The sequence below is a fragment of the Conger conger genome, chromosome 8, assembly GCF_963514075.1.
Source record: "Conger conger chromosome 8, fConCon1.1, whole genome shotgun sequence".
NCBI classification, from domain to species: domain Eukaryota; kingdom Metazoa; phylum Chordata; class Actinopteri; order Anguilliformes; family Congridae; genus Conger; species Conger conger.
Genome location: NC_083767.1, coordinates 11336045 through 11361557, shown reverse-complemented (window position 1 = coordinate 11361557; position 25513 = coordinate 11336045). Strand labels below are relative to the sequence as shown.

The following is a 25513-nucleotide window of genomic DNA, read 5'->3' as shown; positions in this document are numbered from 1 at the left end:
TGGCTGTGCGTATACCCGTTCATAGGAAATTACCTTCCAGCTATAGACTTCTCAGTTAAAGCCTGTCATCTTTCATTGGTTATATGGTTCTTTAACGTGTGTTATTTACGCAGTTCTTTGCCACTGTGTATCTTCTGCTTCTGAAGGTCAATGTTTACAGTGATAAACGTTAATGCATACAAGTCTATTTTTTCCCATTTATCCCTTGGAAAAAAGTATTTCTTTCAGTGTACTTCAGTTCAATACCAGTGATTTATTTCCTGCACTCCATGATAGGAACGCTTCTCAAGATCATTTATTGAGCTTTATTCTGACTTGTTTCACACTTATTCAGCAGATGTCCTTATCCAGGTATGCACTTTACTGCAGAAATTCAGGTCACTCTTGCCAATGAGTTGAACTTATGTGCTCAGCCTGGAAATCAAACCTGAATCCGTCGGTTGCCAGGTTATTTACTCTGAATGTTAGCGGGGTGTTGCTTTTTTCTCGCTCGTGACTAAACTGGCAACAGCAGCAAGGTAAGACAGGTTAAATAAATGCCAGTACCGAATCTTCACGTCCACATTCAAAATAACTTTAGAGTGCTTTATGCTTCCTGACTTGGAAATAAATTGTGTTGTCTGGGAAATCCCACCAATGAATGTTAAAGTGGTAAATAAAATAGACAATATTCATCCTGTTTGCTGATCCATACTTGTCCATACTGATTCTATGGAAGTGCTTGGGGGTGGTGGTGGTGGGGGTCGGGTAGGTGGGGAGTGAACCTTTCCGGAAACTTCTTTGGCTGCTTCTGGTAGAGACTCAATCCCTTTATCTCACATACATAATAATGGACCTTTATGCCCATCCCTTCAGGTTTTGATTGGGTGATGCTTTCCCCAGCAACTGACCATGGACCTTTCCCCTCAACAAGCACAAGGCAGCTCATACATTCTCAAAAAAGATGTGTTAATATCCAACACACTTTTTGTGTTACTACTTTTGTGTTACAAATGTGCAATTTATGAATTATAAAGGTCTTAACTAGACCACAGACTGTCCTTAACTAGATATACAGGTGTGTTTAATACATTATTATTAACATTAAATATGTGTTCCCTGTGATGAGAGGTGGTCTGATGGCCACAGGAGATCGTTCCATGGTGCCCTACACCACTGCTCTACACTCATTCTAACACATGCACTGCTCATACCTGTCTGGCACTTGAACATTAAAACACAGAGGAATCCTGTCAGCTTTAACTGACACTATGGCCATCACACCTACTGGAGCGAGGTCACAGTCTCAGGGACCCAAGGAAGCTGGAACCGCTCATGATGCTGCTTGATTGAGCCCCTCCCTGCTATGGCTGCTTTTGACGCTCTCCACACACTGCAGAGGCCCTGCATATTGACATGGTATTACTGTTCCATTTGTCTGAACAGATTTGTTTCTTCATGTTTTGCTGACCCTGTTCCCTCCTCTTTTCTGCAATTTCATGCACTGCAGTATACAATTTTCAGTCCGACACTTCTCCTATTGTCTTGAATGTTGAAACTGGGCTGTACTGAAACCAGTGTTTTCTTCTTTCTTCATTTCCCCGTTTTGTGAGAGATGTATGATTTGTCTGTCTCCGTTTTCGATATGCAGTCTGCTTGGCAGTGCGAAATACGTTCAGGGAATACCCCTCCTCTTTTTAGTCAGAGTAGCTTTGTTCCAGACCTCTGCCCAGAGTTCCCACAATGGGCGTGCTTTTATCAGTCTGCTCTCTCACCCTACCTCACATTGCCTTTTATTTACGTATTATAATATGTTTTCCTCTCTTTTAACCTGTTGACAAGTTAGGTTTTTTTCGTTTTTCTTTCTGTCAATGTTCTATAACACCATTGCTTTCAATAATGACTTTATTGCTTGTTACATCAGCATAAGAATGCTCAGTTAATTGTACTTATTTTTTACTTTTTATTGCAAAAAACAGGAATTATAATATATACAGGAAAATTACATGATCTGCTAAATTAAGTTACACTTTAACAGCCATCTCTATATCAGAACATATCATACATACAATCTAAAACATTCATGCATAGTACAGTTAACCTTCACTAATCACATCTCAAGCCCAGTTCAAGATTCAGGACACCGCAAAACCATTTTAGAATGTTCCAGAGAGAAGTCTCTCAAAATGTGTGATGTCACCGCTTGCCGTTGGAGCTCGTCGTGTTGCAAATCATTCATCCGAACATGGCTTTGCACCTTAAGGAGTTAAATGCTTCTGTCCATTTTGGGAAGGGTTTTGGGCTCCTTCTTTGTACTTTTTGTTATTTGTTTTGTTTTTCTTGTATATGTGTTCCGTTTCACACACTGCTTCTTCCTGTGTTTTCTATTATGCCTTTCTTCCAATTACTTTGTCTTTGGCCTCCTTTGTCTCCCGTTCACTGTGCAGAATGATAGTGTTGACTCAGCAGTGTGGTGTCTTTTAGCTATTCTGTGGTCTGGAACACTATGCAAAAGACAATAAGGGTCCAAATACGGAAGCTGTACATTACATTTGGTAATGGTGTACCGCTTGGAGCTATCGAAATACCCCTTTCTGATTTGATTTCCATTTGTTTCTCCTTGCTCTAATGTAATATGACTTTAGCCTGAGGCAGTGGGGTAGGTCATGGGGAAAGCGTAAATATAGTATTTACAATTGGCATGGTACAATTACCAAAACTAGCTAGCTTGCTAAATGGCTACTGATATGTCATTGCTTGCATTACCTACATAGAAAGCAGTGGTTTCATTGCAAGTTTTTATCAAGCAACCATCTCTTACCCAAGTAAATACCCAGTGGGCTGCCTGTAGTGTAGTGCTTAGGGTACATGACTGGGACCCGCAAGGTTGGCAGTTCAATCCCCGGTGTAGCCGCGATGAGATCTCTATAGCTGTTGGGCCCTTGAGCAAGGCCCTTAACCCCACGTTGCTCCAGGGGGGCTTGTCCCCTTCTTAGTCTAATCAACTATAAGTCACTTTGGATAGAAGCGTGTGCTGAATAACATGTAATCTAATGTAAAATAGTGGTCTGACATCACATGAACTGAATGCATGTAAAGCACACATGCTTTTTACTCTATTTAACATTTTTACTCAGGGGCCAACTTTATTCCATATAAAGACTGTCCCTGTTTTCCAGTAAACACATTTGCCTTGTCTTCACTGGTCTCAGTGCGATGTGACTTCAGACAAACTGATATTTGCAAATTCCTCATTTGCCACTCAAGACTGTTTGAATCTGTCTGTAATGTTGTCAACTCAGACAACATTTCTTCTTCCTGAAATGGGGGGCGTATCAGTGACAACATAATGCACGGCCTGGCTAATTCAACTTAGTTACTGCACATAGTTCCAACAGCAGTGGCCATATAACCTTCCAGATTAAAATAGACAAGCTCATTCAACATTTTATTTTAATTGAACATTCTATTTGTCACCAAAATACAACAGACAGGACATCAAATTCCCAGTGTAGATGAGGCAGTATGGAAGTCATTAATCATTGCTGGCTACAAACAATAACAATAATAAAAATAAAATCAGGGACAAGGACATTTCCTTTTTTCATTTAATCCTTTGTTCTGAAAATGTAGACTTGGAAACACATTGCTTTCTCATGAAAGGTAACCACTCTGTTATCTTTTCCAATGTACTCTATGTTATGAAGTTCTCCATCAGTGTTGGAGAGCACAAGGTTTAAAGCCATGGAATGTGTGTTGCTGGCAGCAGGCAGTGTCTCACTGGAACCTTTAAGTAATTTCCAGAGTAGCTCTCCAACAGCCTGTGCTCTTATTGATCTGTCCTGCTTGTTCTTACCAGGCATGTGGTATAATATATGATAATGGCAAGGTGGAAAAGATGAAGAACCCAGTTAAGATGTCAGAAGGTTTGGAAACTGTCCAACTGGTGACAGGTTAATTTATCATTAGTTTATGATAATACATTTGACGAATGTCAAATTCACAGTCTTAATGTCCTGTAAAGATACTAGATAGATCCACAAGGAGTAATGAGGACCAGAAATGTGTGTAAACGGTGTATTTTTGGAAGTCACTGATGTCTATTTTTGCAAATGTATGGATAATGTGTAGATTTATAGCCTACACTGTGAGTACAATTATGAATCTGTTAACTCCACTACTATGTCACCATATCTGGATCTAACCACTGTAAGAATATCAGGAACAATACAGAGAGCCTGCATGCTGGTATAAACTGATATAAACTTTTATTAAACAATGTTATGATCCCATATGTATCTTTGTCAGGCCAAAACATTTTGTTTTGGCCAGACAAAGATCCACATGGGATCACAATGGTGTTTAGTTAAGGTGTATATTGAGTTCCACTGTGTCTACTCTAATTCATTAATCATGTTGTTCTAACCTAGCCCGACACCTGCTTAGATATGCGTATAATCATCATTCCCATCGCTATTAAAACATAACATGAATACAGTGAGCCTTGTGCTGAGCCCAGTGTTCCCCAAATAAGCACAGGAGTGTGCTTTTAAAAAGAGGATCTAAGTCGTATTTTTAATGTAGTAACTTTTCTTTATACAGGGTAGGTTAACTGGGCACACAAGCTAATTTACAACAATGCCCTGTTAATCTCCCCAGTAGCCTAACCTGAATGCCTTTGGATTGTGGGAGGAAACCCACACAGGCATGGGGAGAACATACAAACTCCACACAGCTAGGCCACAGTGGGAACTGAAATCCCGGACCTTGGACCTCCTTGCTATGAGGTGCCAATGCTATCCACTGCACCACCATGCTGCCAAGGCTTTGTGTGCCGCCAAGAAACTGTGTGCCAAATGCACTCATGATTATATTTTAAAAAAGGTTTGACTGGGATTCAGTTTGAAATGGATAATATGAAATGCATTTATAATTTGTCTTCATGAATAAGCCAACAGTCCCATATTCCTCGATTAATATCATAGCCCTGTTGGATTGAATTGGTCGAAGAATCACAGTCTACAGATGCAGTGTCATGAATATGTCCAGACACAGCTGCAATATACTGTATATTAATGATTAATATTATTTGATTCAGTTGTCGTAAGTGTCACTGTTGACTAATAACATTAATAGCATGATGAGAATAGTCTTGAAGATTCATAGTAGCTTTTTGAATTATGACAGTTAAGTCAGTTCTAATCCTCTGCATCTTAAACACCATGGTGCACATTACAAAGGGTGTTTGGCCTGTTACAGCGAGTGTATTAGATTTAAAAAGCTAAGCTGTTTACTCATGCAGGTAGCACAATGCAGACAGCATTTTAAGGCTTTAGTGTTGTTGGCTATAGCAAACAGCTTGTCTTGCAGGGAGAAAAAAAACAGTACAGTGTGTTAATGTGAGACACACGCATTTGCATCGCAAGTGTCTGCGCTCCTAATTTTGGCTATGAACTCCCATTAAATATTTTAAGCATGCGTGTCAAGGGTGTGTTGAAAATATTAAGTGTTCTATTATTATTTTCATCCATCACCATCTGGTTCTTGCATTCTAGAGGGTCTGAAATTGTTTGTGTTTTTATTCAAACATGCATTTGTTTTCTCAGTTCCACAAATTCTATTTTCCACTTCTGATCTGATTATTGTGATGAATTAGTTTGTGTTGGCTCGGCTTTGCTTCTTTACATCCAGCGTATGAATATGAATATGAATTGTGACCTCTTTTCCTCTCCACTGACTTGTGCGTTTTGTGAGACTGGAGTGCGATTCCATTCACGCACACATCTGATCTTTCTTATAAAAGAACAAAGTGTATTGCAGCTGAATATAGGGTGTCAGGCATTCACACACACACAAACTGTCATCCAAAATGCATTGGAAACATTGAAACATTTTCCACCTTTCTCATGTCTAGAATTGCTTTTAGTTATTTCAATGTGCATTAAAACCATTCCAGTAGTCTATAGCTATCCAATTGGCTACAAACTTAACTTAAAATCGGGTTCTGTATATTGGATATCTGATTTCAGACCGTAATTATCTGATTTTTGTTGTCTCTCAGGGGAGGGCTTATGAGCACATTCAACTGCAATGAACAAAGCTTAATATTCTGCTGTTGTTGTGTGTGAGTCATGTGATGTTGAAGTTTCTGGTTACTTGCCAGACTATTAATCATGTAAATTGTACAGATTGTTGATTTGACGTTAGATTGTCCTTTTAAAAATGTTAAAATAATATACGTCAGTGTAGTACTATTTTCACTCATTATTTAAATAATGACGTGGGATGTGTCTCAGTACTGTGTCCACATACACACAGTGAGCACTTTATTAGGTATTTATCACTTATTTAAAAAATGTATTGGTCTTCTGCGACTGTAACCTCTTAAGTGGTTTGACGTGTTGTGTGTTCAGACATGCTCATCTGCTACTGTTTTCGCACCATTCTCTTTGAACTGTGAGACTGTCATGTGTGGAAAAACCCAGGAGATCAGCAGTTTCTGAGATATTCAAACAACCTTATCTGGCACCAACAATCATTCCATGGTCAAAGTCACTTAGATCACATTTCTTCCCCATTCTGACATTTAGGTCTGAAAAACATCTGAACCACTTCACCAAGTCTGCATGATTTTACACATTTAGTTCCTGCCACAGGATTGGCTGATTAAATATTGCCATACCACGCTGTTGTACAGGTCTACCTGCTAATGTGCTCAGTGAGGGTGCATACCTGATCTGGACAGTCGTGTAAAACTAAATAGGATTGTACGCCCAAAGTAATCCTCATTGGGAGGCTCCCTGGCGGATGATCGTCACCAAGAGGCCTAGTTTGGAGCTCAGCCTCCAATGTGATGTGATTTATTCAGGTAATATACTCTCGTGAACATCCTTAATACGATTCTGCAGTTCAGTCAGAGGAGGGGAGGCCACAGGATTAGGTAAACACGTTTTTTAATCAAAGGCTCATATTAAATTGTCTGATTTCATTATCATTATCTGGGACTTTTTCTTTTCCCCCAGAAGAGCTGAAAGTGTTATGGCTGGCATCCATTTTCTCTCCATCTCAGGACTAAAGCGAAATGCTCCTGAGCGTGGGGCAGCCCTTGGAGAGAGATTTAGCCATTTCGGGGAGCAGGTGGGGTAGACGCAGGTGCTCCATCATGCCTAAACAAATTCCTGTGTGGTTTTTGCAGATTAGCGAATAGCTCTTTTTCCTCCATTGCCTCTCTTTGGCTTGGTGGGTACCTCAGGCACTTGTTCCCACTCAGCCTCTCTCATAGTCATTACACTCATCCTGTTCTTTCAGCGCTACGAAACACTGGCTGCTCACAGGTCAGCTTCTCGGGCCCACACATTATTTATTCACTATTCATACAGATATAAGTAGTGTTTGACATAATATATCAGAAAGTATGAAAAAACAATTATGGTTTTGTCAATGTTGAGTATCACTCTGGGAATGTGCAATAAGCAAACAACCAACACTTTATCAGTTCCAGTGGATTCTGTGGCTATACATAGTTGGTTGATATCCAAATCGAACCCAAGGGAGAATTATGTCTTCAGATTTGCTAATGTAGATACGATTATTATATTTTTATTTTTAAATGTAATTTATTAAATTATTAAATTATGTATGTATTTAATACAAAAATAGTTACAAAGATGTCCCTTAGTCCACAGCTGATTATGGTATTGGTGGAGGGCAAGTCATCAGGAGTTGGTGACAGTAGTACAAGCAACATCCCATGTACTAAATCCCTCCCTCCCTGGATGAAACTGACATCCACGTTTGCTAACCCACTATCAGGATACGGTCGCTCTGGATAAGAGCGTCTGCCAAATGCCATTAATGTAATCAGAGTCATGATTCAGTGCCTGACCATAACTGCACTAATGCTGCGCTAATACGTCAATAATAATGTTTTAATAATAATAATATTCAATAATAGAGTTTTAAAAGGATGAGTTACATCCGGCCACATTAAACAAAAAGTACAACAGATTTAAAAGTGCAATAGGTTCGATGTTTTGTATTAAAACATTGTTACGAAACCATTGTAAATCCCTTCCTATCATCGAAAAAGGCTCACTGACATGTTGACTCACCCTCTGCCTGTGTTTATAGTCTTTAAATTTGGGTTTCGAAATATGCAGTTGACGGCCGGTACCCACACATCGTATAGCTGTACAATAATTCAAGCTTATTGGTTAAAAATTGGTTCTAATTGCCGCAGCCAATGGTGTTTCAATGTCAGCGTTCACAGAGAAGGGGTGGGATAAACAGTGTTGTGGTTTGAGCGTGTTTGTTGCTGCAATTCCTCTCTTGTGTTAGAAGTCCAAAATGACCTATTATACCTTTAAAGTGATGATAATAATAAGTAATGGGACCAAGTCTGCTTTTAGTTTAGACCCCTGTCACATAAAATTATCCTGCCAGCTAAAGACCAAGGTTATGATTGGTCTTTGGAATAATCATTCAGTAACTTCTTCTCCTGGGCTAACTTCACATTCTGTGGTAGACTTCCCATGGTGATTCTCATCTGTGGACTCTAACATGAATAAATGGCATATTTTTTTATAAAACGTTTGTCTGCATTATCAATTCAAAGAAAATAGAGCTCATTCAGCCACTATTACAAAGATAGATGTATCCTTGAATTTTTAAATTATAAATGCCTTTTCTTTATCCCCTATCATAAGAGTACAGTAAGTCCAGAATAGTTGTACTGCCACCATGTCTTCTTGTTAGAACATTCAATTAAATTCAAGGAAACAGACAAAGTATTGTTCTCATCACAGCCACTCTATCAATTTATTTATGTTCATATTTTCTTTTCCATTTTCCATAATTTTTTTCATCCTCAAATAAAGTAGGGAAAAATAAACTAGAGCTGAAGTTGGTAATACATTGATGAGGATTCTAAACTTCGCTGGAAATGAAACTTTTTTGTCAAGGGTTGTCAATTTAATTCTTATTAATATCCAGCATAGGCTGCAGTTTGTTGTAAAATGGCCACACTGCACAAAAATAATATAATCCTGCAACAGATTACAGCTATACGTACGCTTTGTATTCATAGCATGCTGCATTCCAAATGTAAAGTGATATTACAGTATGATTTCATGTTTCAGAATAGTGTTTTCCATATTGTGTTGTCATAAATCATACAGCTTATGTATTTATAAAGCTACTTTATATAAAGTTTTTATATTATTCATGAATGCTTCAGAAAGATATACTTAAAAGTAAAGTAGGGATGTTTGTCATTTACAGTTATTATTTTAACCATTTATGTAATACAGACATAAAAGGTATACAGCAGCACATTTTTTAGGTGTCTCAATGTCATTAGCTAAGTGGCTAGTGCTAATTACCGTGTTTGTACTTCTTAGGGATTTTAATTTCGATAGGGACTGGTGCAGAAATGTTTTGCACTTGGTGTTTTGTACAATCATGGGAATGTTAAGCTCGCCTGAAGACAACTATCAGTGACAGAAGTGAGTCAGTTTTTGAGGTCCGTAAGGGAAAGTCGGTTGAATGAGCTCTGTCTGACCTTTTCAGAGCCAGCCGGGTAGAGAAAAGACTTGCCCAAAGCGGATCACAGGTTCTGGGTGTGACCTGTCACCCAAGCCCTCACCTCTACAGCCAAATCGGGATAATTAGGATACAGGCTGGGTGTGTGGATGTGTGTGTGTGTGTGTGTGTGGGGGGGGGGGGGGGGGGACATCATGCCCTGGAGCACACACGCTTTGTGCTGCATGGCAACAGAGCCTGTTTTCTGTTTGTTTGAGACAGAGATGCATATGGTGGAACAGTTGTGTGTTAGTGAAGAAGCACTTAAGGTGGTACTCTGAGAGCACCATTGGATTTGTACCGGCCAACAAAATTATGCCATTTTCTAGGCGGTACAAAATTAATAAGAAACCGAGTTTAACTAGATTGTTAAAGTCCCTTCCATGATGTGGAAATTCCTGCTTATTCATTTTCTTTACTTTTTTCTGCTTGTTTGCCTCAGGTTTCTCAGTAGTTTCTCTCTTTCACATTTAAATGAGATTTATCTGTTCAGCTCCTTATTTTGCTATTAAGGAATTAGTATTTATCCTAAATTCCTAATCAGAGGATAGCAATTGGCCTCATGTCTCATAATCACATGTTTCCCCTCAACTCATATGCTTTAATGAAACCAGTGTTTCTGCGTGTACTGATGCCCTACGTATTTAATTCACAAAAACAGCACACTTAGACATGCGCTCTGAGTGCATAATGATGGTTATCAAATAGAGTTTTGAGTATCAACACCATAACTATAATAAGGAAGTTCCTGTCATATTATTCAACTGCAACTAAGTAATTATTTGCAAGTAGACTTCAACTATTGAAGTTGACTTTTTGGTACATTTTGTCCACTGTATGAAATACAGTTATTTACACTTTTTGACACAGTACCAGACCGTTGTAGTTAAAAAAAAAATGTTTAGATCTGTTTTTTTATATCATTGGAAAATATCAGTTTGAACTTCTGAAAAGCTTATCGTATCATTTTTTGTACAGTGTTGTAACTTACTGACCACCTTCTGCCTTCTTTGCAAAACTTAAGTAAAACATGCTATTCCCCTCATATACTGGCCAGAACATGATCGATTTTGTTGTAAGGCATGTATTGGATTCCTCTGAGAAGTGCAGTGACACAGTATGCAGGGTTTCTTGACTGCCTGTGGTTCTGCATGGCTAAGCTGTGAATGCTGAGAGCATATTTTAAGCATACTCCGCCATTCTTCATTAATATCAATTCTCAAATGCCATTATATAGCTTTGAAGTCTTGCTTGCTTTGTTGGATATTTTAGCTGGGATTTTGGACTGTCATTAAATTTTGACAAGTGGGCAAGTTGGCTTTGTTTCCTGTAGACTGGCTGTCACATATGGTTCTTGTCAGAATGATGTTTTACTTGATCTAGTGTATCTGGTGAAGTAGAAGCGTGAAGCTACCTTAGGTGATTAAAAAACGGGGGAAAGAATATATACCACTTATTGTAACCTCAAAAGAAAGGCAGTATGTTCTTGTTTTTAAATTCATCACTGAATATTATTTTGCATCTTTTTTTGTAGTTGATTCATATTCTGAAGTCACAAAGCTGCCTTTCAATATTACATTGCAAATGAGTGATTTATATCTGAATATTCACATTCATCTGCGACCTCTTAGTCACAGAATTTCATTTTATTTACTTGATCAAAATTCATATTCTTGATCGAAAATCATATTCCATCTCTCCCCCCAGGGATGCTTTTATTGTTAGTTGGACATATCTTGAAAAGCACACCCCATCCTGTGAACAAGACAAAAACACATTACGGCACGGAAAGGTCATGAATCACAATGTGTTTATATGATCATCAAATGTATCCTCAAAGGCCAGCCTAAATCGGTTTGAGTCCGTTTTTATTTTTTTCAAAAACATTTAGATAATGTAGACAGCCTTTGCTGTTGACCAGCTCAACTGCCTGTAAATGGATCTATGACATCACTACATCCGTAGGGAGAGGCTGAGGACTTGAGCTTATAGAAGCGGGCCTATGGCTCAGATTAGTTGGATATGAGGCTTTCAGGTTGTTCTCTTGAAATAAAACATGGCTTTATTGTTCACACGTTTTAAAACGGAGGAAATGTTTTACCCTATCTTCAATCTACAAAATGGCTTCTCTTCTGTCATTTTTCTACAAGAACTTGTGTCAATTGTCTTTTTTATGTTTCACGATAGAGCTAGAATATTACTTATTCTATTGGCTCCCATGAGAATGTTTTATCTTTGCTTTGGTTCTAAAGCTTCTATCACTTAAAGAGAAAAAAAGGGAAAAAAAACAATTGATATAGTAAATCTTGTAAAACTGTACACTTTATTATGCAGACCTGTACAACACCTTGTTAATGCAAACATGTAATCAACAAATCAACTAAATGCATAAAACCATGCATACGTGGTCAAGAGGTTCAGCTGTTTAAATGTTGCAGAAATGTGATCAAAGTGACTGGTTTGAGTCCTCAGGTTTTCACTCAAAACAGTTTTTTTTGCAGGCAAAAAGAAAAAAAAAACATCCAGTGAGCAGTAGTTCTACAGGCAGAAATGTGTTGTTAATGAGAGAGGTTAGAGGAGAATGGCTAGACTGGTCGAAGCTGATAGGAAGGTGACGCAATTAACGCAAATAACCACTCATTGCAACAGTGGTATGTAGAAGAGAATCTCTAAACACTCAATGCATCAAAATAAAAAAAATAAATACCTACCTAATAAAGTGCTCACTGAGTGTACAGTGCAGTCTGTTAGTGTTTGGGCAGTGGTACAATTTCTGATATTTTGGCTCTGTTCTTCAGCACATTATATTTGAAATGAAACAATAATTATGATGTTAATGTGCAGACTGTCACCTTTAATTTGAGGGTAGGCACATCCATATTAGGTGATCCGTGTAGGAATTCCATTCCCTTATATACATAGTCCCCCCATTTTAGGAGACCAAAAGTAATTGGACATTTGGCTTCTTAGCTGTTTCTGATTAGTCAAGTGTATTCAATCACTTTCTTGGTGCAGGTACAAGAAAGCTTTCAGTATCTAGTCTTGATTCTAGGCTTTTCATTGCCTTTGGAGTCTGTTATTGGTGTTTGTCAACACGAGGACCAGAGTTGTGTCAAATAAGCCATTATGAGGGTGAGAAATTAGAAGAAAACAGGCAGACATAGGCCAAACAATATTCATACCAAAATAAATTGTGTCCCATTCTATCATAATCAGTCAGATGTCACTATGACCAGTTTCAGATAGTTTATGTAAAAATTTTGGAATATTTGGCTGTTTTGAGGCTTTCAATTTTATTTTGTGGAACATATCTTGGCTTTTATAATCTGTTTAATGTCGAAACCAATGTACTGGAGTACAGAGGCAAAAGAACAGAAGTCACCACTGTCCAAATGCTTGACCTCACTGTATGTAGGCTGTATATGAACTGCATATTAACTGTATATAACATATGTTGTTTTTGCTGTCCATCACAACACTGAGCTGAATTACTCAATGCCCACATTTTCTCTGTGCTTAATTCTCCATTCTGATGCAATTTATGGGCACAAACTAGATAGTTGCTGCCATGCCGACCAATTTGCCTGGGAATGCAGAAGCCATCGATTCCTATTAATAGTGCACAGCATGAAGCATCTGAACGCAATTCACAGACTGATTAAAGCTGAAAACCATGGTGCACTGTATTCTCAACGTATTATTATCTGATTTAAAAAATAATAACAAAAAAACCTCAATTTGTAATGTGTGTTCTTATGCATATCTTCTAATCTTTTCTCAATTGCAGTTAAATGTCCTGCTGTTTACTAATTACATTTTTTGAAAAAAAAATTTTTTCTTTCCTCCCAATTTTAAATCCTATTTTGTACTCACAGCCTGGAATGTGCTCCCATCTGACGCTTATTACCAGCCTGTTTGTTTTTTGCTCAAAAATCCATAGTCAATGTCTAGAAGGAGTACAGCTCTTGCACAGACAGACCAATTCACCAATTGACTAAAGGAGTTGCTCTTTTGTGTAGCGATAGACAGCTTGGCTATGGCCTATAGTAGACTTCAATACCTGTATTCATAAACAAGGCTGCGGTGTGCATGCTACACTGACACACAGTGCATTAGCAGGGCACGCCACCAGGCAGCCCCTTCTATGTGCCCATTGCAGTCATATCACCCACTTGTGTTCATCTCTGTATTTGTAATTTGACACTAAACATTTTACTTCCTGTTGGTCATATACCAGAATATACCATGAGTGCTAAATACCTAGTTTGTTAATAATATACTCTATCCATCCACATTGACTTTCAGGGAATTCACCTTCTAAACTGGATTTACATGCACCACATATAGACACCTTTATTCCAGGTCATTTGGAGGCCATGTACAATCATATTATGTGTTAGAAATACTATATGAACTATTTCTTCTCCTGCAGCATAATTGCAGAATTGAATGAGCAATATTTGAGGCATGGGACTAAAGCCTGGAAGCAGATTCACACTCCTACACCACCAAAGTACTGTTTATTCAGAACCTTGAGGACCATTGCATCATTTTGATTGATTCTGAACTATGGACTTTGCAACCTTTTTCTTTGAGTGAACTGAAACATGTACGTATGTATGTGGTCTGAGACCAGCATACTAAATTATCTTCTTCTCTCAAAGGACTCGGACCCCTGCTGTAGCGGACCATGATATCCTGACAGATCCTCAGCTCTTCAGATCATCCCTCATAACAGTCAAAGCCAGGCCAGAACATGTGTCCACACTGGCCTGAAACTCTTCTCCTTCTGCCCCGTCTGCCTGCTCGTAATTAGAAAGGTCACAGCAGTCCCTGCTGAGCTTTGCTAAGCATTAATATTTATCGTTTGACTGTTTTGTAAGTGATGATAAGGCAAACTCTGGAGTGTGTGTTTGCTGTACTATTCGAGTTGATTTCATAGATACCTTCACATGTTGAAAGACCTCTTCTTCTAGCTTGTAAAGGAATGCAGGGAATCATGGTCATAAAAAAGTATTTGCCAGAAAGTGGGCTTAACCAAAATTAACATCATCAAGGTGGTCATCTAAAAGCAAAATTGCCCCGTAAAATGTTCAATATTAATTCAGCTCTGACAAATCTATAAATCCCCAAAGTCCAACAGGGATTAAATAAACGAAATTAAATAAAATCTATCGTAAAATGTGCTCTATCAAAATGTGTTTAACATTTAACATTTTACTATGCACTTATTTCCCGAACATGTGATCACAGAAATAGCAACTTCACTGTGTGGATCTAAAAATACTGTGCTTATTTGCTGAAAATGCACTGAAAAAAATTCACTGTCCTATTTACACACAGAAATGTTTTTTTCTATTTTAAAAGCATGCATGCTGATTCTTCATGGTAAGCACATTTGACTCCCTTAGACTTTCCCACAGTGAGAAAAGCAAAAAAAATAAAAATAAATGTTGCTTCTGTAGTTCTGCAATGGAATTTATTTCCAACCAAAGAAAGACATAACTTTAGCTGTCGTGGCTTAGGGCGGTGTTCAGGCTATGTATCTTATCTGTTACAGTCAGACTATTAAAGGCTGGCTGTTTTGCATTCAGTGGCTGTACTCTGCACCGAATAAGCCAATAATTTCACATTTTTATTTATTTATTTTATTTTACAAAACCGACTGATTTTTGAAAGTCTTAGCGAGTCTTCATTGTATCGCTGGTGTGGAAGAAAAAGGTTTACTTAAAATAATTAAATTACATCTGACACATGGTATTACAGTATACCCCGCTTAACATTTCTGTGAACAGACATTATTTTGAATAATGAATTCTGAAGGAATAGGGGACACATCCCACTGCAGTACACACACGATTTAAAGTTGAATAACAGCTTGAAGGAGTAACAATGGAGGCATCTGTCACCTCATTGCCATAGAAAAGCTTAATTTAAAATCCATCTGCATCTACTTCCTTTGATCACTTTTGCAAGTTGCTTAAAGCCCTATAAGTTACCCTTGATTGATTTACTGTCCTTATCAAAATGCAGAGGAATTTGCTAGAGCGGAACACAATGGCCTGGCCAGAACTGCCAGCTTTATTAATTGTTCTGCAATGACTGCACAACTTTGTCTCATCACTGTCCAAAGGCCCTGAAACCATGTTCACTCCGTTATTCAGGGAATAAAGACATTTTTATAAATTATAATCACTCCCTACACTCAGAAAAGTGAGCATTCCCAAGTCCATATTTATGTGCCTGCAAACTACAGTATATTATCCATTTGTGATTGCACTGTGTCTGAGTGTGTGTGTGTGTGTATGTGTGTGTGTGTGTTTGTGTGTGTGTGTGTGTGTGTGTGTCTGTCTGTGTGTGTGTGTGCGCGTTTGTGTGTATGTGTATGTGTGTGTGTATGTGTGTGCGTGTATATGTGTGTGTGTGTGTGTGTGTGTGCGTGCGTGCGCGCGCGTGTGTGTGTGCATGTTTGTGTCCATGGTCATTTGTGTGTGTGCATGATGATGATGATGAAATGCTTGTTGAGTTCACAGGCAATTAATTCCCATCACTCAGAGATAAATTGTTGTTGTGTCCGTGTAGTCTTGTGGTCACGATATGCAGGCAAGGTGGCCTACTAGAACAATAGGTGGAGCAGTAGGTTAATAGCAGTGTTACAAGCTCATGAAGAAGGTTAACCAGGACAAGCAAAATACTGAGAGGCTTTACCTCTCTCTCTCTCCCTCTCTATCTCTTTATCTCTTTCTCTTTATTATTATTATTATTATTATTATTATTACAACTGCATGTAATTTTTATATTCAGATGGGAAGGAATAATACTGTACTTGTGCATTAAATTCACTCATATGGATATTCATATGGTTATAAATCACAGGTGTGTCATTAACATTTGATCCTGAAATGTTAGCGTGGCTTTAGCATGAATCTTTACAACTACATTGGCAAGTAAATACCTGGGGCATTCCTCATTCACTTCCTGCCAGCAAGCTGCCTTTGTCATCAAACAGGAATGGGGCAGTCAGTGACACCTACATCACATGTGTTTCTGGGCTGGTGAAGTGGCCTGTAGTTATTTCATTCTCTTGCCACAGGCAGAACCTTCTGTTTGAAGTAATGGAATGTTTGAAGTGTAAAGTGAATAACACATTAATAATATGTGTGTGTCTGTGTGTGCTTGTGTGTGTCTGTATGTGTGTGTGTGTGTGTGCCCGGAACCATGGAAGTCATTGCCAAACTTTTGGCCACACCACTGTACGCATCTACAGGCTGGCATGGCTGATTGATTTGGTGAGGATTTGCAGACACTCTTGTGTCCAGTGCTGCACTGATAGGTTTCATTGTCACTCACATTGAGCGAGATGCAGTTTATTGTGAGAATGAAACGGGCAGGTCGACCTCAATATAATTGCAGTCACCCCTTCCCTTTGGTAACTCTATCCTTTGTTCACACAGAGAAACTCTAGGCAATGCATCATAAGCACCTGGATGTGGAAGTTTTTTTTCATGTTTTGAATAGCTTTTGATGAGCATCTGTCTATTAACAGATTAGAAGAATATGTTGTGTCGACTGGGTTTCTTTTTGTACTTACAGTATTAAAAAGAATGAAGTACTGAATATGTTAAATGAAATATGTTATGACAGCTTCAAATGATAATTGAAACTTTTCTCCTCATTAACCCTATTAATGTCATATCCATCTTTCTGCAAGATATTAATCCAAAAATGATGCTATTGCACAGTGCAGTGGCTTTCCGTATGCCTTGTGCTCATCCCGAATTGCAGGTGACCTGTACAGAAGGAAACCGTAAAAGGCATGAAATTGTATGTCATTTTCACACTTTTTGAGACATTTTGCCAATAACTGTGGGCTGTGTCTTAGGCAATAATACCAACCCCTAAAGCATGATACCCTACTTTATAGATCCATAGTTTTAGCACTTCAAAAACATAGAAAAATTACACCGATAATGTAGGCAATAATGTAGGCGATACTGCATGCGGGTTAATACCACATGTTCTCTGGGATTTATTTGTTTCAAAATTTATGAAATCAAAATCAATCATGCTCTCTATGAGCATGTTCTTGTGTATATAATTCTATCAATCTTTTTTCCATTTTCCAATTTGGAGAACAGAAAACAAATAATGTTTTTTTTTTTAATAGATAAATAAAAAAACGAATTAATGATTGAATTAATGAATTGATAATTTACAATTACTGAAAGTTTCAAAAGATGACTGCTGATTGAATCCAAACCAGACGGCTGACTATCCTTAATAATACCTATTTGGTTAATTAGCCAAGTTAAAAGCACTTTTGATAAATACATGATTTGGCTGGATTCCAATGTGGAAATCATTTTTATAAAGACATATGGCAAAACATTTTTGGCAAAAGCAAGGAGGGCGTTTAAACAAATGGACATCTGGACTCTCTTAATTCCCCAAAAAGTGCGTGCTTTGAGAGTATTTTTCAGTCAACTTAAAAGAAAATATATTGTTGCACCTTTGTGATCAAATACCCCTATTAGTGTCCACGATACTCCCTTTTAAATTACCCACGCGAACACATATTGCCTATCCTACATTGACGAAAGACACAAATCCCCCTTAAATGCTGGGTTCCAGTTTATGGATGTGTGGAGTATGAAGTCCTGACCAGCACCCTGACTGGAGAAAAGCCCAGCTGGACAGCCCATGATTTACTATGTACTGTCCCTTTGGACAAGGGTTTCAGTTGGTGGGGTTATCCTTGTTTCATCAGGCAGAATTACTGCCTGCACAAGCTGTGAAAACATCTTTGTCCCGCAACAGCTCATCTGCTGGACCACAATGCAATGGGCCTGAAACTAGAATTCCTAAATACATAAATAAGTAAATAAACAAGGTTGAACCATTACTGTAGAAACAATCTAAATGAAAAAAGCTAGGACATTTGACAAAGCCCAAAAATATGTTGGGTAATTCAAGAGCAGCACAGCACTTGACCTATTTCATGGCATTTTGTTTTCTTTCTGAAGTTCACTCCATTTGAAAATTGTGCAGGGCAGTGTGTACATCAGCCAGTGCTGCCAAATGTTGAGGAATGTTCTAGAATACATGCCTCACCTGAAGAAGAGACAGAATCCTTTATTTAGGCAAATGAAGCCTTATACTCTGCAATATGGATATGTTTTATTGTATGTGTGGTTCAGAATCTAATAGTGTGTATGTGTGTGTGCGTGTCTGTGTGTGTGCATATGTGTGCATGTGTATGTGCGTGCGTGTGTGTGTGCGTGCATGTGTGTATGCGTTTGTGCGTGCGTGTGTGTGCCTGTGTGTGTGTGTGTGTGTGCTTGTGTGTGCGTGTGCATGTGTGTGCATGTGCGTCTGTGTGTGTGTGTGAGTATCTGTCTGTGGTGGGCTGCATTGTATGTGGCCGTCGAGAACATTTGACTGACTGCCCATGCCCACTTGAAATGAGCTGAAAAACCACAGATCAATTTAAGCCCCAGTGGTCCCCGCTCGGAGTGCTGCTGGGACTTTAATCCTGGGAAAAGCTTGTTCCTCCACAGTCCAGTCGCCGGGGCACTGGAATTACGCCGCAGAATGACAGGTGTAGCATTTCAATGTCTAATTTCCTCCTCTGCGGGTCGGCCGATGCTGCTGTCGGGGAAGTGAATCCGAGTGTGACCTTCAAACGGAACTCGCTCCCTCCTCGTGTTCGTTTTGTACCCCCCGATGAGAAGGGATCTGCCACACCCCTCAATATGTACACTGTCATCGCCAATATTGACCAGCTCAAAGGGAAGCACACACATATAATGATACGCTCGGATACACTCGCATTCTGACAGTCCTGTGATAATGTATTGACCCTTTATGCAGTCTGACTGACTGTAGACCGCGTGATATATTTTAGTTCATAATTGCCATTTTGGTCACTGCAATAGAAGTGTGCTGCGTGTTTGTTTCTCGGTAATTGTCAGTATCTTATCGGTTTTGTACTATATTAGACTGCCGGTGATTAAGTATATATCTGTGTTTTAGATCATATGTGGGCGTTCAGAAAAAGAACGGGACATTATGTTTTCGATGTGTACAGTATTTGACCAGGGCAAAGACAGCGGAGGCTGATACTCTTGTACCGTAATTAACTCTCATTTACATGATCTGATAATTATTCTTTGATTCATAAACATGTGTACACGCTTCTATTCGTGTCAATCCAAATGGGCATACCAGCCACACGGAGACAAGCAAGTGGCACAATGCAATGCTCAATCTTTGATGGGAAGTTGCAAGATGCCATACACATTGAATTATTAATTGTGTAAAAGCTTTAATCTTTTATCTTTCCTTTTCACATTTACAGAGCAGTCTTCGATAGAGAAATAAAGGGGGAAGAATCTTGCTCCAGTCTGATAAGCCCCAGGGCTTTCTTGCAGTTTTCTCCTGAATCTTACCCATCTAGATAAAAGAGATAAGCAGTATGTTTTTTATGAATGTGTTCTTGGAGACTGTTGCAAACCTGTTATCCTCAGAAGAAAATGGAGGGAGAATAGAGGTGTTGTGCGGATAGAGGAGTGTGCACGGAATCACATCGTTATTAAAGTCTTTTAAAAATGTTGCAGTAAAATCATGATATTACCCATGCCTATCTTACCTTAGGGGGAACTATATTCAAAATGTATCCCTTGAAGGGTAGCTTAAGAATATGTAAATCTGTATTTATTCTTTTTTTTAATGAAGAATAGAGGAAAATCTTCATTAGTTTAGCCATTAAGGGATGTACTCGACAGGGTCAGAAATGTTGTTAGTATTGTTGGCATCTGTTGCAGCTGCAACTCAACTAAGTAAATTGCAAAACATTGTTGATGGACACAGAATTTTTATACCTGGGGAACTTTGGAGAACCTGTGGCAAAAGTCTGCTTGTCTGACCGATGGTTCAGGGAAAAATTGATTGCCCATTCCTCCCAACGAAGAGGCAGTTTTATACATTTTTCCACCGATAATAATTTGTTAATGTCAGTGTGGTAAATCTCATTACGGTTAAATCAGAGTCCCGAAAACAAGAAGTGACTGCAGGGAATAAGAGAACCGTTAATGCATCTGTCTGCACGAGAACAACCCCAAAGCCATTTCCTGTCTGTTAAATTCACTAGCTGACCTTTTCACGTGTTTAATGAAGATTTCAGCAGTCGAATCACATCTTCACATGTCTGTTTTCACCGCCCCAAAAGGAAGATGGCCTGAATACCTTTCCAATATTATTTTACTTTTTTATTTTTTATGTGGACATCTATCTCTGCCCACCTGTGCCTTAGAGTCTGTCCATCATTTATGTATTACTACTTTGCTATCATGTAAAATGAACATCTGTCAGTCTCTGTCGTTGACACACCGTTGACTTTTCCTTTCTGTGGGGCCTGAGAGACCTGTTTTTTTATTTTTATGTCACCTGACAGATTCATAAATACCCATGAGTCCATAGCATTTATAGAAGTTAAATATATAGCAGCAGCTCAAAAGTAGTGAAACTGTAGTTAAACTGGCGCTGAAACAAAACTAAACCATTTAACTATTTTGTTCCACTAAAAGAGGAAATTAAACCCTTTATAGATACAAAGGTCCTTAATGATGTGTTTTGAAGGCCCTTGTCAAATGGCTTGAATGTGTATGGTCTGCTTTGCTAGTCCATGTGTGCAGGCGCATATTTCCCTATAGCTTTATCAAAACGCACTGCAGTCAGTTTTGATTAGAGTCCATGTCCTTGACATAAAGAGGAATCGAAGCAGAACCACTGCCTCTGATTCTCATGTACCATAGCACATTCAGAGGGGATTAGAGAATGATCCATCAAACTCTGAAATCCAAAGGGGGAATAATATCCTTGCATATTCCTCCCTCCAAAGCATGGTATATGCAATATTACATATAACAACAAAGGCACAATAATGCACAAAATAATTTAAGTAGGCCAATAAAACTAAAATCAATGTACTGTAGGAGCCCTGGATATTTTGCAATATCAGGAAAGTTCAGTTTAAGTGTGCATACGCTACATTTACTAATAGCTAATAGATTCAACTGTCCCTGGTTGTAATACAGGACGTCTCACTGTCTCTGAACTCAGAGTTTTTCTTTTTGTAATGCGTATATTCTGTTAGCAGTGTATCAGAAGTCTGAATGTGCAGATGTGAACATCGCAGTCTCACAGTCCGTGCGAAGGATAATTAAAATTCACAGTTTGGTTATTTGGCAGATGCTGTTAGCCAGAGGGACTCACAGGAGCGCGTTTCACATGGTAATGAGTGATAACTCCGGGCTGATGGCTCTCCGGGCTCTGCCTGAGGAGAGGTGACTGCAGGCTGGGGAGAGCGGAGAGGCCGGTCCTTGTTAGGAAGAGAGCGTTTGTGCAGACATGTTCCAGCCTGCCGCATGACCTCCTGTCTCCTGAGACACCGCGCCTGCAATCGCAGAGGACGAGGGCCGCATGGCAAACAGGAAGTGTAGCTGAGTGATGACAAGAGCCAGGCTTCAGTGTTTGGTTACCCTGGCAACAGGCATGACGGTCAGTTTCTCGGGAAAGCAGCGTTGCTCGATTCACGGTCCTAAAGATGGCCAATCAGAGTCCCAAGAATAGCACCTGTTGAGTCAAGTGTATTAATTCAGGTCCTGCCTGGTACACTCACTCACTCACTCACTCACTCACTCACTCACTCTCTCTCTCTCTCTCTCTTTATTCTTTATCATCTGTTTTTGACTGCTCCTTTTTAGAGGTGGGTCACAGTTGTCTTGCAAGGAGGTTGCTCGAAGGATGGTTAGAATCTTCTGTTCTGTAAAGCTTATGGAAGTGTCAACCTTGAGCTCACAGTTGACATGCGACTAGCCAAATTGGGTTTTCCCTGGCAGAAAACGAAATGGTCAGTTGTAAGAAATGGCCATTTTGTTCACACACAAGCATAAACATAGTTCTCATTATTGTAGATAGTGAGAGTTCATTGGCCAGGGTAGCACCGTTTTCCATACCTAGAGTGTTGTGAAACGGCCTTGCTCAAATGAAATATTTGCATTTATTTGCTTGCTTACAAATGCATGAGATGCAGGTCTTCCACTGTGGAGCATCCCATCCCTCAAGCAAGTTTAATAATCTACCGAAATAGACAAAGGTTACAAAAGGACAGCATTTCTAAAGGCCATGGGAATATCTTTCTTACTCCTCTACTGTAAATTGCTGTTCATCTCTGTCATTCTATAGCCACCCCCCTCCACCCCTTCCCCAACCAGTACCGAGACACAGCCTTAGAGGAAGAAGTATCAGGACCTGCTGTGCAAATGATGCTCTCTCCAACTAGATTTTGTTAACTAGGTCTGTGGTTGAGAATTTCCCCTTGGACCGAGGGAATGGAGTCCCAATTTTCACAACTTTTCACACATTTTAGTGTAGGTCGCTGAGAGTTAGTGTACTGTCAGGCTCCCTATACAGTTCTCCTCTTAATGACATTGAACCTATCTGCCTTCTGGTTCACAGGATCTATCTAGAACCGCTCTCTGACGTTCATTTGTTATTCACCGTCTATCATCCCTTTTCATATTTTATTCAGTATTCCTACATTTTCCACTAATGTAATAACAATTTGAAATAAGATGATGAAATATTGAAGTGGCACGGTATGAAATGTAGCACTGTGCTAGGAAAGATAGCATCTTTAGAAGCAAGATCAGGTTCCCAATCAATCCCTCCGTCTCTGCCTTAGCTGTTGATGTGCTGCCTTGCATCACCAAGGGGGATACTACACACCAGAGATGGAAGGTAATATGGTGATTATTATAGCTGGATCTACATATGCTTTCACGACATGCTGTGTACAGTAAGTATATTGATTCAGGGATTTAGTTACAGTACGGATGATTCACTTGAGCCATGTAGTTAATTTAGGTAGATTTGTTTAGCATTGTTCTGCCTTTCACTTGTGGATACTGTATGGTAGCATGAGCTGAATTGTCATGTTTTGGACATGTCTGTTAGCTAATTAGTGAATATTAACATGCATTCTGCATTCGAGTGTCAACTACAATCCAATCTGTGGCTCAGAACTTGGTTCAAGTTCAACCTGAGGACATGTTTTATCAGTTAAATGTGCCCCGATGTCCAAATCTAAATTGGTTTATTTCAAAAGGTTTGAGTACAGTAATTGCCATTTCGCCCTGCATTTAGCAGTATTTACGTTTGCTAGCGGCAACATGGAGAAAAAAAAAGTAAATAAGGAAAAAATTTGGAATTTGAATCATGCCAGAGAAGCCTTTTATAAACGAGCAAGGTATTTTTCAGAGGTTTTTTGAGGTTGTGCTATAATATTGGCATGACAACAGAGCATGGTGACATTTGATTGGTCAGGTGTAAAACAGAGCACCTCTTTAGAAGTTAAAAGAGACATTTTTATACAACCAGCCAAACCTTTATTGTAATCCTGGTGTGATGTGCTTGGACAGCATGATGCCACATCATCTCTCTATTGTTTGAGTCCTTGTTCCAGTCTGGGATTTTTGCCAGGCTGACATATAATGGGTCTTTATTCTCTGCATTGCCTTTCAATAGGGCATCGCTTTGAGACTATGCAGAAACAATTAATAGCCATCAAAACAATGAACATAATTTATGAGTTTCTGAAATCCTGAAAGACCGTAGGGAACCTCTGTGAGTGAAAAATGGGGTATTGTTGTTTTTATAAGGTGTCCATTGCCGATTACATTATTTCCTTGGATCAGTTCTTAATTATTCAATTTAGATCTTTATTTAAAGCATGTGTCCAATCACCTATGCTTTCCAGAACTTAATCAGCTCTTAATGATGCAATGCAATTAATTATATGTGCAATTAGCTGTGCACTGAAGCATGGGGTTTTCCCTCAGTGATCCATACAGTACACAGCCTTTGTCTGGTTTGGGTTTTAGTGGGATGTCCAATGAGATGTAGGGAAAAAGAAATCAACTGTGATAATGTGTCATTTGCTTTGAGCTACAAATGCTGAGCAGATGATGCTTTCTTTTTGTTTTCTTGAACATTTTCCCACTTGCAAACCAGCTTGGAAGTCTATTATGATATTGCCATGGCAACTCGCTATTTTTTATAATCTTCTTTTAAAGATAATATGTTCTATGTAACTTCCTTGCCATCACTAATTTCTCTTTACTGGAAAAGCTTTCTTTTGAGCTCCTATGAAACAAATATTAAGTCAACTTGACCGGTATTCTCTAGCTCATGTCTTTCCTATGTCTTTTCCCCTTCTTCATGAACGGCTCAATGCCACGGCCTCCCCAGGCGATCAGGGGGAGCGCAAACAGGCTCTCGTTCTTCTCCGAAGCGAGTGCCGTCAGCCCCCACTTGTTGTCACACCCCAGTTTGCAGGTGTGGCTCGCGAAGGCATCGAGTCGGAGGAAAAACATTTCCTGTAGCCTGCAGCTTAACGGGCACAGTCGCGGGCACCCGATTGGCAAGTGGGGGTCGCTGGTGCGTAATGAGATACGGTCATTCCAGGCTGACTGATGCCGTCCTATCCCTAGGCAACACGGGAGCCATTTTGCGCATGGTACAGATTCAAAACCAGTGTGAGGCTTATGCATGCACTATAACAGTGCTTTAACAGAGTGAGCCAACCAGCAGCCTCTTGTTTCCTGCACAAGGTGCAGAAATGTCCTAAAATTGGAGATCAGTAACAGTAACATCATACCATTTAATATCCCTATCCCAGAGAGAAACGCTGTTGGTGTTTTCTGTCTTAAGATGTTGTGTTGTTTTTGTCTCAGAGTCAAGGTTCTACAGCATTAACAGCACTGTGTTAATGGATTTATTAATGCCGTTCTCATCTTATCAGTGCCTCCTGGTCAAGAAAGGAATAACAGGGAGGGTAAATCAACGCACAAGTAGTGCTGTGAGTAGAGAGATACAGGACAGCTACCAGACAGAC

The 25513-nt window shown here is 39.3% G+C and overlaps 1 protein-coding gene across 5 annotated transcripts in view; it reads left to right on the top strand.

Annotated features, from left to right (window-relative positions):
* LOC133134884 (catenin alpha-2) overlaps positions 1-25513 on the top strand; it is a 300097-nt gene that overhangs the window by 149174 nt on the left and 125410 nt on the right. Inside the window, exon 8 of one of the 5 annotated variants that reach the window (XM_061251449.1) lies at positions 14223-14767. The exons of the other annotated variants lie outside the window; for them this stretch is intronic. Within the exon in view, the coding sequence (XP_061107433.1) occupies positions 14223-14252 (30 nt within the window). The 3' untranslated portion in view covers positions 14253-14767. Of the gene's footprint in view, positions 1-14222; positions 14768-25513 lie in introns of those variants that run through there. 5 annotated transcript variants of the gene reach the window in all.